This window comes from Rhea americana, unplaced genomic scaffold (genome assembly GCF_003343005.1).
Source record: "Rhea americana isolate MKP2758 unplaced genomic scaffold, rheAme1 scaffold_14, whole genome shotgun sequence".
Classification (NCBI taxonomy): domain Eukaryota; kingdom Metazoa; phylum Chordata; class Aves; order Rheiformes; family Rheidae; genus Rhea; species Rhea americana.
Window position 1 is genome coordinate 3,114,181 of NW_028185483.1, and position 12,545 is coordinate 3,126,725.

Here is a 12,545-nt window from a genome sequence, read left to right on the forward strand (position 1 = left end):
CTGGGGCTGGGGCTGCGCCTGTGCTGTTAATTTTATCGATCTGCTGCACTCAGCCTTCCCGTGGCTCCCTGGCCCTTATTAATATGTTATCTAATGAAACTTTGCACTGGCAGCTCTGCCCCAGCCGCGCCGCTGCTGCTAACCCGGGTGTTGCTGGGTTCCTTGCTGTGCCTCTGATGGAGGTAGCTGCGCTCGCCCGGCCGAGCAGGTTGCAGTGCTTTATGGCATGCGCTGTAATTCCCCTGTGTATCTGCAAGCAGCAGGGAAGGGTGTGATGCAGTCTGTGCGGACGGGTCGGTGGCCTGCTTCTTTCCCTCGCTGTGATAGCTGGGATTCATTAGCAGATGGCTTTGTAGCGCCTTGGGAGAGGAGGCGATCGTGGCCTCCCAGCGCCTGCCTGCAGAGCGAACGAGGCCTGCCTGAGCAGTGCAGCGCTGCCACCCCTCCTGTTTTGTACTACATTTTCCTCTCCCTCCTGAATGTGCCCTTAGATTTCCATTTCAGGCATCTAAAATTCTCCAAGAATGTCCACATCAATTTGCAGATAAGGAAAATTGGGGTACTCCTTCCATCTGCTCCCTTTTGAACAATAATTAATAAAGTAAGGTTTGCATACGTTCATTATAAGAAATTACTGCTTGGTTTTGAACAGTGACATAGGTAACATATGATTGTGTTGATAATAAAATCTTACCAAGGTGAATGCTCTTTGAATGGAGCCGTTTGTGTGGGCTGGAGCAGTTGATGTGGGCTTTATGAAGGAAGCGACAGCAGGAGGTGTTGTGCCAGGAGTGGAGCCTGTCTAGGGTGAGGACTTGGCAAACCTTGGCAATAGAGAGGAAGGATTTGTTTCTGTGTGATTAGGGCATTTGTTTCCAAAATGCACTGAAAAGTTGGGTTCAAATCCAAAGAAAAGAGATGGGAGTGCTGGCTTGAACGGCGCTTCAGTGGAGCGCTGGAGCTGTAAGGACAGACTCTCTCTAGTCTTGTGAAAATCCAGGTTGCGAAGAGGATCTTTTTCAACCTGCCCGTTCGTGGCCTTTCTGCAATAGAAGTAGGGGTATGTGGGTTGCCATCGTGATGCGGGAAGGGAACCTGACTTTGCATTTCCATGTGCCAGGTGAGCACACTCGCTGCTCAGCTGCGGAATAAACTAGCATGGTCCTGATGTGTCTGCAGAAGTGGGTTTAGGAGCCTAGTACACCTGGCAAAATCCCACAGCCTTTCTGTGGTCAGCGATGTTTTCCTGTTTTTGTGGCTCGTAGCTGCCAGCGTTTGCGTGAGCCTGCCCTTGCGTCTCCCTCCCCGTGGCCTTGGAGGGCTCGGTGTGCCGTGGGGTTTGGGCGCCCCTTCCTGATGCTCCTCACTACCTCCCTGCAGCTTGCAGGGTTTCAAAGCCTACATTTGCTGTCATGATGCAGCGGTCTTAAAGGTTTTCAGGTTCCCCCTTGTAGGTTTTTGGACCATCAGGGGGTTGACTGTGTCAAACAGTGGAGCACCTAACTGCATGCTTGGATGCAGGGGAAGTGTGTGGGTGGCCAGATGGGTGGGTGCTGCATGGCGAGGAGGGAAGGGGCCCTCAAGAGGATGGTGAAGCAATAGTGACGAAACAAGGTGCCTCTGGACCCGGCCCTTAATTACCTGCACGCGTTGATTGCCAGCAGTGCTGCTCGTGGATGTGTGTGTCACGTATAACCTGCCAGTCGGACGTGCAGAGACAGCAAGAAGGCCTGGCTGGGGCGGTCAGTGGCACGGTGGCCGGCTGTGCTCCGCGTCGCTGTAATGCAGTCCAGCTGCGCCACGAGGAGCTGCGCGACGGCCAGGCTGGGACTGACGCGCCTCCGAGGGGCAGCGAGGGCTGCGGGCGTTTCTGCAGTATTGAACCGGATGCCTAGTCCATGTTCTTGGTGGTGTCTTGATTACCAGATCAGGTAGAAACGCTTCCTCTGCCCCCGCCTTCAACGAAAGCTCAGATTTCTGGGAAAAATACAAAACGGTGTGAGTACAGCACGCTGGCCAAACTTATATCCTGGCTGAGACTTAGTATTGAGCTCATGGGTTTTCCTGGAAGAATTGTCAAGTTTTATTATTATGGAAGACAAGATGCTAGCTTTCTATAATTAGCTGTCTACATTATCCCGTCTCTAGCTAATACCTCTTGGTGTTCTACATGCCTTTGTAATACTAGTTTCATTCACAGGGGGGTTATTTTTGAAACTGATTGGAAGGTATCTCTTCCTGATGGTCTTTTTGATGTCCTAAAATAGGACACTTAAAAATACCACATAACTTCCTGAAGACTTGTCCAGTGTTTTAGTGAGTGCCCAAATAAACATTCATATTTAAAGAATAGAGCTCTGCTTGTCTGTAACATTGTGATGGAGTTTTGCTCATTAAATTGATATTCTGAATTAAAGGGAACACAGGAGAAAAAAGCCCTGTGTAGAGACTTGCCTGACTTTTTTTTTTTTTTTTTTTTTTTTTATCTCCCCTCTTTTTTTTCATGGATGCGTTATCATCTTTTGAAATCTATTTTTTCGACTGTAAAAGAGTACAGTTCATATTTGCTATGCAGTTATACCTTAACTGCTAGGAATGCCAGAGCAGTATAACATTTACAAGCTGCCTGGCTCCATTTGATGATTGCTTTCTTGCTTACGTCTTAGACGAGGAGGCTAATTACCAGGAGAGGAAGGCAATGGCGACAAAAATGGAAAAGGTAGATAGACGTATGCATCCCTCTCAGATGGAGCATAATCCTAGAAATCTGGTCGGTTCTTGGCTCCGCGTTGATGAAAGCTCTGCTTTTGCTGTAATGAGGCATGGGGTAGTTTTGAAGTAGGCTTGCTGTAGAGCTCAAATCAAGCTCTTCCACTGTGTTGTGCTCCCTTGCAATGGGTTTTGCATCAGTCTCAGAATTTTGTTTTTCCTATTTTAATCATGATACTGGCTTATTAGATTTTACATGGTTTCCCATTACTGTGCAGCAGAAGTTGACAGTAGCCAAAATGGTTAAATCCAGCACGTTCCACGCAGAGCTGCAAGCACTGTCAGGAGCAAGGTGGTTCTGGCTGAAGTGCCGACTCTTTCTCCTCATCAGAATATAACTTAATATTTTGGCAGTACCTCTGCAGGAAGAAGTTCCTCTCCAGCTGCAGCTTGAGAAACAAGAGATCCCTCTGCTTGTCTAAGTGGGCTGTGCGCGATACTGGTGCTCCTCAGCATTGCTCCAGGTGCTCCGGGGCTTCCTTGGCTGCTTCCCTGCTGCTGCTGTGACTGCTTGGGGAGCCTGTGTGTCCTACAGGGTCCAGTCCTTAAGATTCCTGTGGGAAATGATTAGTAAGTGCTTAGGTAATCTGCAGGAGTGAGGGGGATTGGGCCTGTCCTATGAGTGAAAGTCCTTTGGAAGATGACAGTACCTACAATCATAGCCCAGATTTGCTAGTGTGTGACAGAAGAGAATAGGTAGCAGACCAGAAGGAAAAACAAAAACAAAAAAAAAAACTCCAGAAAATGGGTAGCCAACAAAGCCAGGCACATGCAGGTTGCTACCTGCGTTTAGTGATCTTTTAGATCTTGTTGTGGAAACACTTGATGCTAGTAAATGTTTGTGAATTGGTACTTCTGGATTGTGCTGTGTATCCTGTTTAATTATTTGGTGCCTGTTGCCACAGAGGTGGCTCGTGGGGATGTGGGTGGTGGTGCAGGGGCACGCTGAGCAGGGGTGTGGGAGCCGGCAGTGGCCAACGGAGGCAGCTGCAGAAAGGCAGCAGTTGGCCCGAGTGGTGGTGCCAGTGATGAGGGGCTTCATGACTCGGTGCTTCCCAGCACGCAGCTCAAGCCATCTTTTTGGAGGCCACTGGACCTCGCAGCAAGGAGCCGTCACGCTCCTGGGATTAATGCCAGTGCTTGGAGGTAAGCCGCTCCGCGCCTTGGAATTCTGCTCGGCATCTTCGGCCATTAGTTCAGATATCAGACATAACAACAAAAGCTCAACTGCTGTTGTTTTTCTCCTCTGGATCTGTGGAGTACAGGGTAGGTTTATGGGCAAGGAGCCAGAGGAAGCCTGCTGTCCTTGGGAGATCCTTTGGACAGCCCATTCCTCTGCCTCGTGTATGTGCTCTGCAGGAAACACTTACGGGTTGCGTCGGCAGTGGAAGATGGCTGTTGATTGCTGTGGCCTTGCAGGCAAGTAAATCTGAGGTCTAGAATGGACAGTAGTGTTGTCTAAACATGAGAAACTACGTCAAGTTGAATCAATTTTTGTATTTAAAGTGACTATTAAAGTTCTTGTGTGGTAGGGCTTCGTATTATTTCAGTATAGTCAGCAGCTGTATCTTCTTTTTCCAAAGTAAACCACTAGGTTTAGGGGTGTATGAGTGCTTTTAGGATTATGTTACTCATTTATTACTATTTTATCAGTGGATTATTTACTATTTTACATATTTGTTACTAACTGTGATAGAAGAAAGAATATATATGTTTAAACCTTTCTCTTGAAGAAAGCTGCCTATTGTGGACTATTGCTAACAGAGTCTGCCAGCTGTGGTTCCCATGAAGATACCGAACCATTCTGCAGTAGCAGACCATTCTGCTGTTACCCCTTCTGCAGCTAGAAATAGTTATAACGATAAGCTGCTAGTGAGTTTAATTAATGTGTTGCCTTCAGTGTTCCATGTTCGCATTTCTCTGCAAATGGAGAACGTCCAGATGGTTTGTTTTATAGAAAACAGTGTCAATTACGTAAATCCCCAAGAATGAGGGATCTGTGTGTGAAAGGGCTCACTGGCATCCGCAGTGAGGACCTCAGGGACCCCGTTCCTTGGCAGAGGTGGGGCCCTTTTACACGGAGCTGCTGCATGAAGCAGGGACAGAAGAAGGATGCCCCAGCGGGTGGCAGCGCTGCAGACCCAGAGTCGCTCCTTCAGCACGGCCATCTGCTCACGATGGTGCTGGCTGGCCACGTTGAGTTACCTGTTGGCCTCCTTATGTAATACCCTATCTGAAATGGGGCTGACAGCAGTGTGGCCTGGGCTAATTACAACTAATCACGAGGAGGACGGGTGGACTGAGTGTGTCTTGCCTAGGGGCCCATCCCTGGCACTGGCTGCAAGATACCTCTCTACACTTAAATCTGCAGTTTGAGCGCTGTGCCCCTTCCTCATCTACAGTGGCCTCTGCCTTAGAGGGGGATACCTGCCAGGGACTTGCATGCTTACAGTGATCACTAATGCAACGATCCTGAAGCCTCGTTGGCTCCACCTTCGAAAACTGCTCTGTGACCTGAATCCTAAAACTGCCTGCCAAGGAAACAGTCATTTCTCTCCCTACGGTTGCCTAATTGTAATGTAGCAAAAACAAACACTCAAACAAAAAGCCCAAACTGGCTTATGTGAAGGTGGGAGTAGTGCTGCGCTGCTTGACCCGTTTGTGTTCCCGAGGGCTTGCTGCGCTGTGCCTCTCCGAGCGGAGGTCTGCAGCGGAGCCGCCTTTGTGCGGAGGCAAGCTGCCTGGGTCCATCAGGCTCCTGGAGGGGAGTAAGTGACTAATCCCTGGGCTCAGGTTTCCAGGCTATGGTCCTAATCTTAAATTGAGATCAAGCCTTTTGCTCCAAAGGGAAGCACAACAGCCAAGCCCTGGTTCTCTGTGGTTGTCCGGCCGTTCCCCCATGCTTCCTTTGACTTCAGTCATCCATCAGCTGAGACTCCCCAGACCCCAGCGTGCTGACGCAGAGGGAGCGAGCGGCTTTCCTTGCCTCCTCCCCACCCCCTTCTCTTGCTCTTGTGGAGCAGTGCAGGTATCTCACAACCGTGCTGCTCCGGGTAACGCGCCGACTGATGCATTTTGGCAAGAAGTCAAAAGGAGAAGAGGCGGTGGTGCTAACTGGGAGCTAGTGCGCGGGCAGGCTGGCCATCTAGTATTGCACCGTTTGAAAACTGTTGTAGAAAAGTGCTGCTAGTAACGCTCAGCCTTAGAGCTGTGAAGTACAGCTGGGTGTCAAAGCAATTTCTGAGCTCTGTTTTGAAGTTAACTTCCCGTCCTCCTGCGTGGCCTGGGACTTGCTCTCTCCAGTTCTTGCAGCACGTCTCCCCCTGTGTCCAGAGATACTGCAGCTAGCCAACCCTTACAGTGGCTTCCTCTGACGCTTTCAGATGTAGGCTCCTTGGCGTATCCCACAAAATTTCAGTCTAATGCTGGAGAATCAGAATGCAATTAAACAAACCTGTTCTTCTGCAAAATAGAGAGGAAGGAAGTTTTTTTTTCCCTGCCCATCCCTCCTCTGCCTTTCTCTTGCCCTGTTACTTCCTTATTGCACAGACCAGGCAGTTCCTGCAGGAATAGGGGAGGCTGCTGAGTCGCGCCGGCCTCCCACGGCCTCGTCAGGGCACCTTGGACCCCTGCAGCCGACACGCTTAACCTTGGCCAGCTAAGCTCGGAGGAGCAGCAGCCTTCCGAATGCTGGTCGAAAAGCAGCCTGATTTATGCTAGTGTTGCCCAGCTTTCTTGGCAGGAAACGGCTGTTAGCGTGCACCAGCAGTTAAGAACAACAGCTCGAGAAGTGTGTCCTGGACCTGTGGGAGCTAGCACGTGCTGAGCGCGTTGAGCATCCCACGCCTCTGTCCAGCTGACCATCTTTTCACGTCTGAGGTGGCTAATTTTTGCTTAGTTACGCTAGGGGTTTTTTCACAAACTGTAACGTTACCGTAGCTTGGGATTCGGCAAGGGATTTAATAGCTGTTATTAGAACTGGCATTAGACCTTCCATTTCCATGACTTCCGTTTTTCTCCATGCTCGAGTTTCGCGGGTGTCGTTTGGCTCCAGGGCTCGTCCCTGCGGGCACCTCCGGCACTGCCGCCCTGGGCGCCCTCCGTGCCGGGGTGCCGGGGTGCCCCCGTGCCGGGGCGCCGCCGGTGCTCCCGGCTGGCCGGGGCCTCTGCGCAGGGCAGGCTTTGATGCGTGGCTGTGCCGCGTGCCTGTGGGAAGTGAGGTCTCGGGCGTCGTGCTTCTTGGCTTCTCCTCGCCTCCAAAATCTGCTACCGCATTTTGTTTCTTTTAACTTAATAGGTTATTTTATTTACTGTATCCGGTTAATAAATGCAGAAGCGACAGCGCACTGACTGCTCGTGCAGAATACTGCACCCCACCTGCGTGGAGCGTTTTCCCCGCTGCTTACACGGTGCACTGTGTTGCCCTGAATTGTCTGATACCTACCGTCACCGTGCACAGCAGTAGCTAGGACTTTCCGTCTTTTTTTTTCTTTTCTTCTTCTTCGTTTTTTTTTCTTTCTTTTTCTTTTTTTTTTCTTTTTCCCCTCACATGCCTGGTCCCTGCTGGCTTCTCGAAGTTTTACAACTTTCTTTTGTAGCTTTTAAAAAAACCCTTAACTAAGAGGTATCCCATTGCATGAAATAGGGGCTTGGGGAGGGAAGTTTCAGCTCTTCTGCGAGGCGGTTCTGTAGTCAGCAAAGCATTGTAGTGACTTCAGGAACTTTAAACTTGCACATCTCCTGGAAGACCCAAGGTAATTGAAAGCTGAGAGCAAATGGGTTTAACGGTGTCTCTGGGTCAGGCTCTAACCCTCTGAGAGCCAACGTGGCACAGCTCATCCCCAGAGAAAGTGAGAAAAAGCGAGTGCCCCCGTGGTTCTCTTGTAAGATATATAAATATATATATGTCCTGCAGGAATGGGAAGGAGAGTGATATCTTTACAGCTTTCTCTTTCCTGATGTTGGGTCTACCTCTGTTTCTGTTTTTAAAGTTTAATTGGATGTATATTGTGTTAGTGATTCAACTGCTTATTACACTTTCTTCTAAAATGTTCTTGAAAGTCTGACTTTCTTTTAATTACTGTGCTGTAAAAACCTCTCCGATTCCAGCTGAGTAATGTTGGAGATGGATGGAAGGGCCGGTGCATTCGGAGTGCTTCGTAGTTACTGAAGGCATCAAGTCACTTCGCTAGATTAAGTATAAGCAGCTCTTACCTTTTAATAATTTGCAAGTCTCCTAAAAGTCCAAATTGTTTAAAAACAGAGATTGAGTAAACTTCTGAGAGTGAGAAGACACCAAATGTTCAAACAAAAATGAATTATGTTGGTTTTCTCCTGCATTGAGATTAGAATGGAAGTAAAGCGGGGAACGTACTTCCCAGGGCGCTTGCAGCAGGGTTTGCTTTCTCCAGAAGCAATGAATTAGTACAGTAAATGCCGTCTAGCTGGTCAGCTGCTGGAGCTGGACGTGGAGAGCAGGGGGGGCTGCTTGTTCGCAGAGCGCCGCTGCGAGGCGGCCGCCTCCTCGCGGGACGCGTGAGCGGGTCCCGCTGCGGGTTAGCGATCTCGGGCAGGAGCGTCGGGGCTGCTGATTGCGCTGCCGGTGGCTCCTAAGTGGTGTAGGAGTCTCAAGACGTGCAGACTGCTTCTTCCTTAACTCAAACTTCTAAATTTACTTAGTGATGCCGGGAACTGCTCTGTGACCTCTATTACCAATACCTGGGGGAGCGCTCCTGCAACCCGAGCGTTTCAGAGCGGTGACTCATCTTTTCTGCTCTGCGTGTTGAGGCTAAAATCAATTTAGGAATATTTTTTCTATGAGAGGTGAATGGATGTTACTTCTTTCTGTCTTGCTTTTCTTGTCTTCCTACAGTTGGCCTAATATTGCCGTACAGAAAGCAGATTAAAGGATTTCAACTTCTGATTGCTTTAAAAATGAATTGCAATTGAATGTCTAGACTCTTTAGGCAATTTTTACATATTTTCACTAGATTTAGGATGAGGATTTATCTCTGGTAGATTAGGCTCACAGTCAGCTCAAAACCTAATAGTTTTACTCTCAGAAGGGTTTCAGACGCTTATGGCGAAGTTGTATTTTAGCCTAACCCGCCAGCGCCACTGCTGAGACCTTCCTGCTCCCTTCTCGGCTGTCATGGTTGGGAAGCTTTGCCTTGTGTTTACGCTGCCAAATCCCCAAATCCTCCTGACCCCCCCCTTTTTTTTTTTTTTTTTTTTGCTTTGGGGAAAGATGGGGACAGAAGAGATTGCCTTCCCCTCCCCTGTCTCCCCGATTAAAAATCCTCCTCAGAAATCTTTCCTTTTCCCTTTCCTGAAGCGTACAGGTGTTTGTATAAAACCCGATTCCTTTGCCCGTTGCTCAAAGTGGAGATTTCTTGGTGACAGACTCATCCCAAAGGTCAAAGCAGTGGCAAAAGCCTCCATAAAATGACAAAAATCTTATGTCTTTGAGAAAACGCGCTGTCCTGGCCGGGGCCCGCCGTGGCGCTCGGAAGGGCTGCCCGCTAGCAAGGTAGACTTTGATCCAGTAGGCAAACAAGGACATCTGTCCATTCGTTCATTTATTTTATCTCGAAACACGTTTCTAGCAAAAGCAATTTTCTTTTTATATACAACCGTAGAAATTTTGAAATTGAAACATCAGAACCCTTTTGTTAAATACAGCTGATTTCCCTAGAGCAAAGATTGGTCTGATCTCTTGCAAATCTGTTTTTCGAAGTGACTGCTTCCCTTAGTAAGTTTGAGCAGATTTCTGATGCGCAGTAAACGTGATCAAACACTGTGGTCTCCATTTTAGTATAGAAGTTGAACTTGGTTTCCTGCAGTTTGTTCTGACAAATTGTTACTTGATTAACAGATAGGTTTATAGGGCTGGGAAATGTCATGGAAAATGTCCTAGGTGTTTGGTGTAATTCACTAATACTCTCTAAAATCCTCTTATTTTCAGGGTTGTGCACAGAAGTATGTTGTGAAGAACTACTTCTACTACTACTTATTCAAGTTTTCGGCTGCTCTGGGTGAAGAGGTGTTTTATATCACTTTCCTTCCGTTTATCTACTGGAACATAGATCGCTCTGTGTCCAGAAGGATGATAATCATCTGGTCTGTAAGTATTTCTGTGGCTTATTTAAACATGTAATTTTTAATTCTGTAACTGTAGCAAACAGATATTTAAGGGTAAGAATAACACACAAGCCAGCAAAACCCCAATGTTACCCGTGCTAGAGCTACGAAGCCTGACTTAAGGATTATTCTTGGTCGTTGTGGGGCTCTTTCTGCCACCCCAATCTCTTCTGCGTGACCTGTTTGTACACCGTGGCACGGCCCGTGCCGGTCGGCGAGGAAGGGACGTGCAGGCAGTGGTGGGGAAAGGGGTGCTCCAAAAGAGAAGTCTCTTCAAAGGAAAAATCGCAATCCCTGCTGCAGACTAAGGCTTACGAGGGCTAATTTTTGTGATACAGGGGCATTCTGAAGTTACCAGATTTTAGCACCACTTCAGCTTTTGCAAATGCAGTTTGGAGTAGCCAAAATAATGTATTTCCATTCTGGCACTCAAAAAGAGTAGATAACAAGGCACTTTATCCTTCTGTCTGGGAATGACTGTGTTGTTTTATCACTACCATTGCTCATCTTGTTATTGATCAGGTCTTTGCTGCCCAAACAAGCACTTTAGACATCTCTGGCAAATGACGGACCCTTGCGGTTTGGTTGTCAATCTATATTGATTAGAGAAATTTAAACTTGGTGGAAACTTGGATGTGAGTTTTGTTTCTTTGCAGTGAAATGTCACCTTGATTGAATCAATTCTGATTAATAATATTCTGTCTTTTGTCCAAATAATATGATCAGAAATAATAAATACAATTTGAATTGGGGCACACGTTACAATGCAGCCAGTCTTGGATGGAAGGCATCAGCTGTTCTGTGCTGGTAACCCTAGTCAGTAAGTTTTACCAGGAGAAGATGGAAAAATAACTTGCAGACGAAATCTAGAGGTAGGTGGACACTGTGTGATTAGAGTTGGGGTTTGGCCAGGAGAACACCTACTGCTTCTGGAAATGTGCCACCGAAAATGAGAATTGTTAGTCACAGCCTCCTGTTCTCACATACTGCTCAAAAAATGATTCTTTGGAGCTACTCACATGCCTTTCTAAAGACTTGCTTCGCTTTACCTTGCGAGGAGTCTGTCTGAGTACTGGCCAGACCTAGCCCAACTTGTGTTCAAGTATTTGATATTAGAGTTATTTGTATTATTCTTTCTAGTTGCTCAGAGAGTTGTGGAGTTGCATTTTGTACTGAAAAGTAGAAGAGGAGAAGATACTTTAAACATGAAGACTTGTCACAATCTGTAGTTTTAGAAACATTTTAATTGTGCGTAATTGTGGAGTGGCTAAAAGCGTCTGAGGGCTCTGCCTTGCTGTTACGGCAAGTGCAGCTGGATGCCTTGATTGCTGGGACGCAGCCTTTGGGCGGTCGCGAGCAGTCAGCGTGTTCAGCACAGAGGCCCTGGCCACCTACGCGCCAGCAGAAGTGGCTGAGCGGCCTGGGAAACGCCGGGGCGTTCGGCACGGCAAACCTGTGCCGTTCAACTGCAAAGCAGCCGGTGGCAGCGCCGGAACGTGCCCGACCGGCGCAGGTCTGCAGGCCGCCGGCGGGTCAGCGTCTGCATGGGCAGAGCAAAAGTGGGTGAGGTAAACTGAGGCCGGTTAGTGCACCCTCAGCGTCAGAGGGGGGAAAGTAGAGAGGGAATTAGACCGTCTGTGGCGTGTCGGTAAGGGTGATGGACACCGGAAACGTGGCGTATCAAGTGTTTTGAGTACGGCGTCTGATGCACGGCCTGCAGAAAGGTCTTCTCCAGCTGGAGAGGAGAGCGGGTCTCGAACCTGCGAGGGCCCAGGAGAAGGTAATGGTCGCTGCCTTTCAGCACCATCTGCGATGAAGAGAGAGCGTCAGCGGAGTTCTTCCATGGGGATAGGTTGGGGAACGGCACCTGTCTTTTGGTGATTTTTAACACAAAAACATGGGTGTACGGGGAACGTGCTGGTAAAACGTGGTTGGCCAACACGGGCACCATATAGGAAAAGGGGGGTTACCCTTGAGTGGTGGAGAAGTAGAGGTGGTGTTAAATGTGGTGCTTCATAATTTGCATTATTTGGGATTTAAACCTGTGAGTTGGTGTCGTAAGTCAGGAAGGATGGAGTAGGGATCCGGGCAGTTCCTTCCTATAAAAATTGAGAAAGTATTAATGGTGTTTACAAGGCGTTTGCGAGATCTTGTCAGTAGTAGTTTATGCGGTGCTGGTTACCCCCATTTGAGAAGGACGTGTTTAAACTGGAGCAGGTCCAGGGACGATGAGGCAACAGGCTGTTTCGTGAGTGGAGACCGAAAGCTTAGATAAGTTCCTAGCAAAATGAAGTCTGGCAGAGACTGATGCTGCCTGTAAATACCAGGGAAGGGGAGGGCAGAGAGGGAAAACCCTGCCAGAAGCCCCCGAGCAAGGGGCAGTGCTGAAGGTGCCCCGGTGCCTTCACGTCCTCGGTGCGGCTCCTGGCAGCCGCAGGCACACGGCTCCCCGCCTAAACCGGGAAGTGCAAAGGTGAGAAACAACTTCAAATAAACCTGCTCCCATGGATAATTCAAACTTACTGCACACTGGAGCTTAAAAGGTGAAGGTTTGGTATGATTATTTGTGTATCTTTATGCGCCTTCAGGGCTGGAAGCTTTATTTTGGTGGGGAATTTGAGCTGTAAGGTTGCACC

General features: G+C 48.4%; 1 protein-coding gene across 1 annotated transcript in view; it reads left to right on the plus strand.

Moving 5' to 3' along the window:
* Positions 1–1,062: 1,062 nt before the first annotated feature.
* SGPP2 (sphingosine-1-phosphate phosphatase 2) overlaps positions 1,063–12,545 on the plus strand; it is a 23,828-nt gene continuing 12,345 nt past the window's right edge. Inside the window, exons 1-4 of the mRNA XM_085298688.1 lie at positions 1,063–1,120; positions 1,789–1,875; positions 2,667–2,719; positions 9,734–9,892. Of these exons, the coding sequence (XP_085154814.1) occupies positions 1,063–1,120; positions 1,789–1,875; positions 2,667–2,719; positions 9,734–9,892 (357 nt within the window). The remainder of the gene's footprint in view (positions 1,121–1,788; positions 1,876–2,666; positions 2,720–9,733; positions 9,893–12,545) is intronic.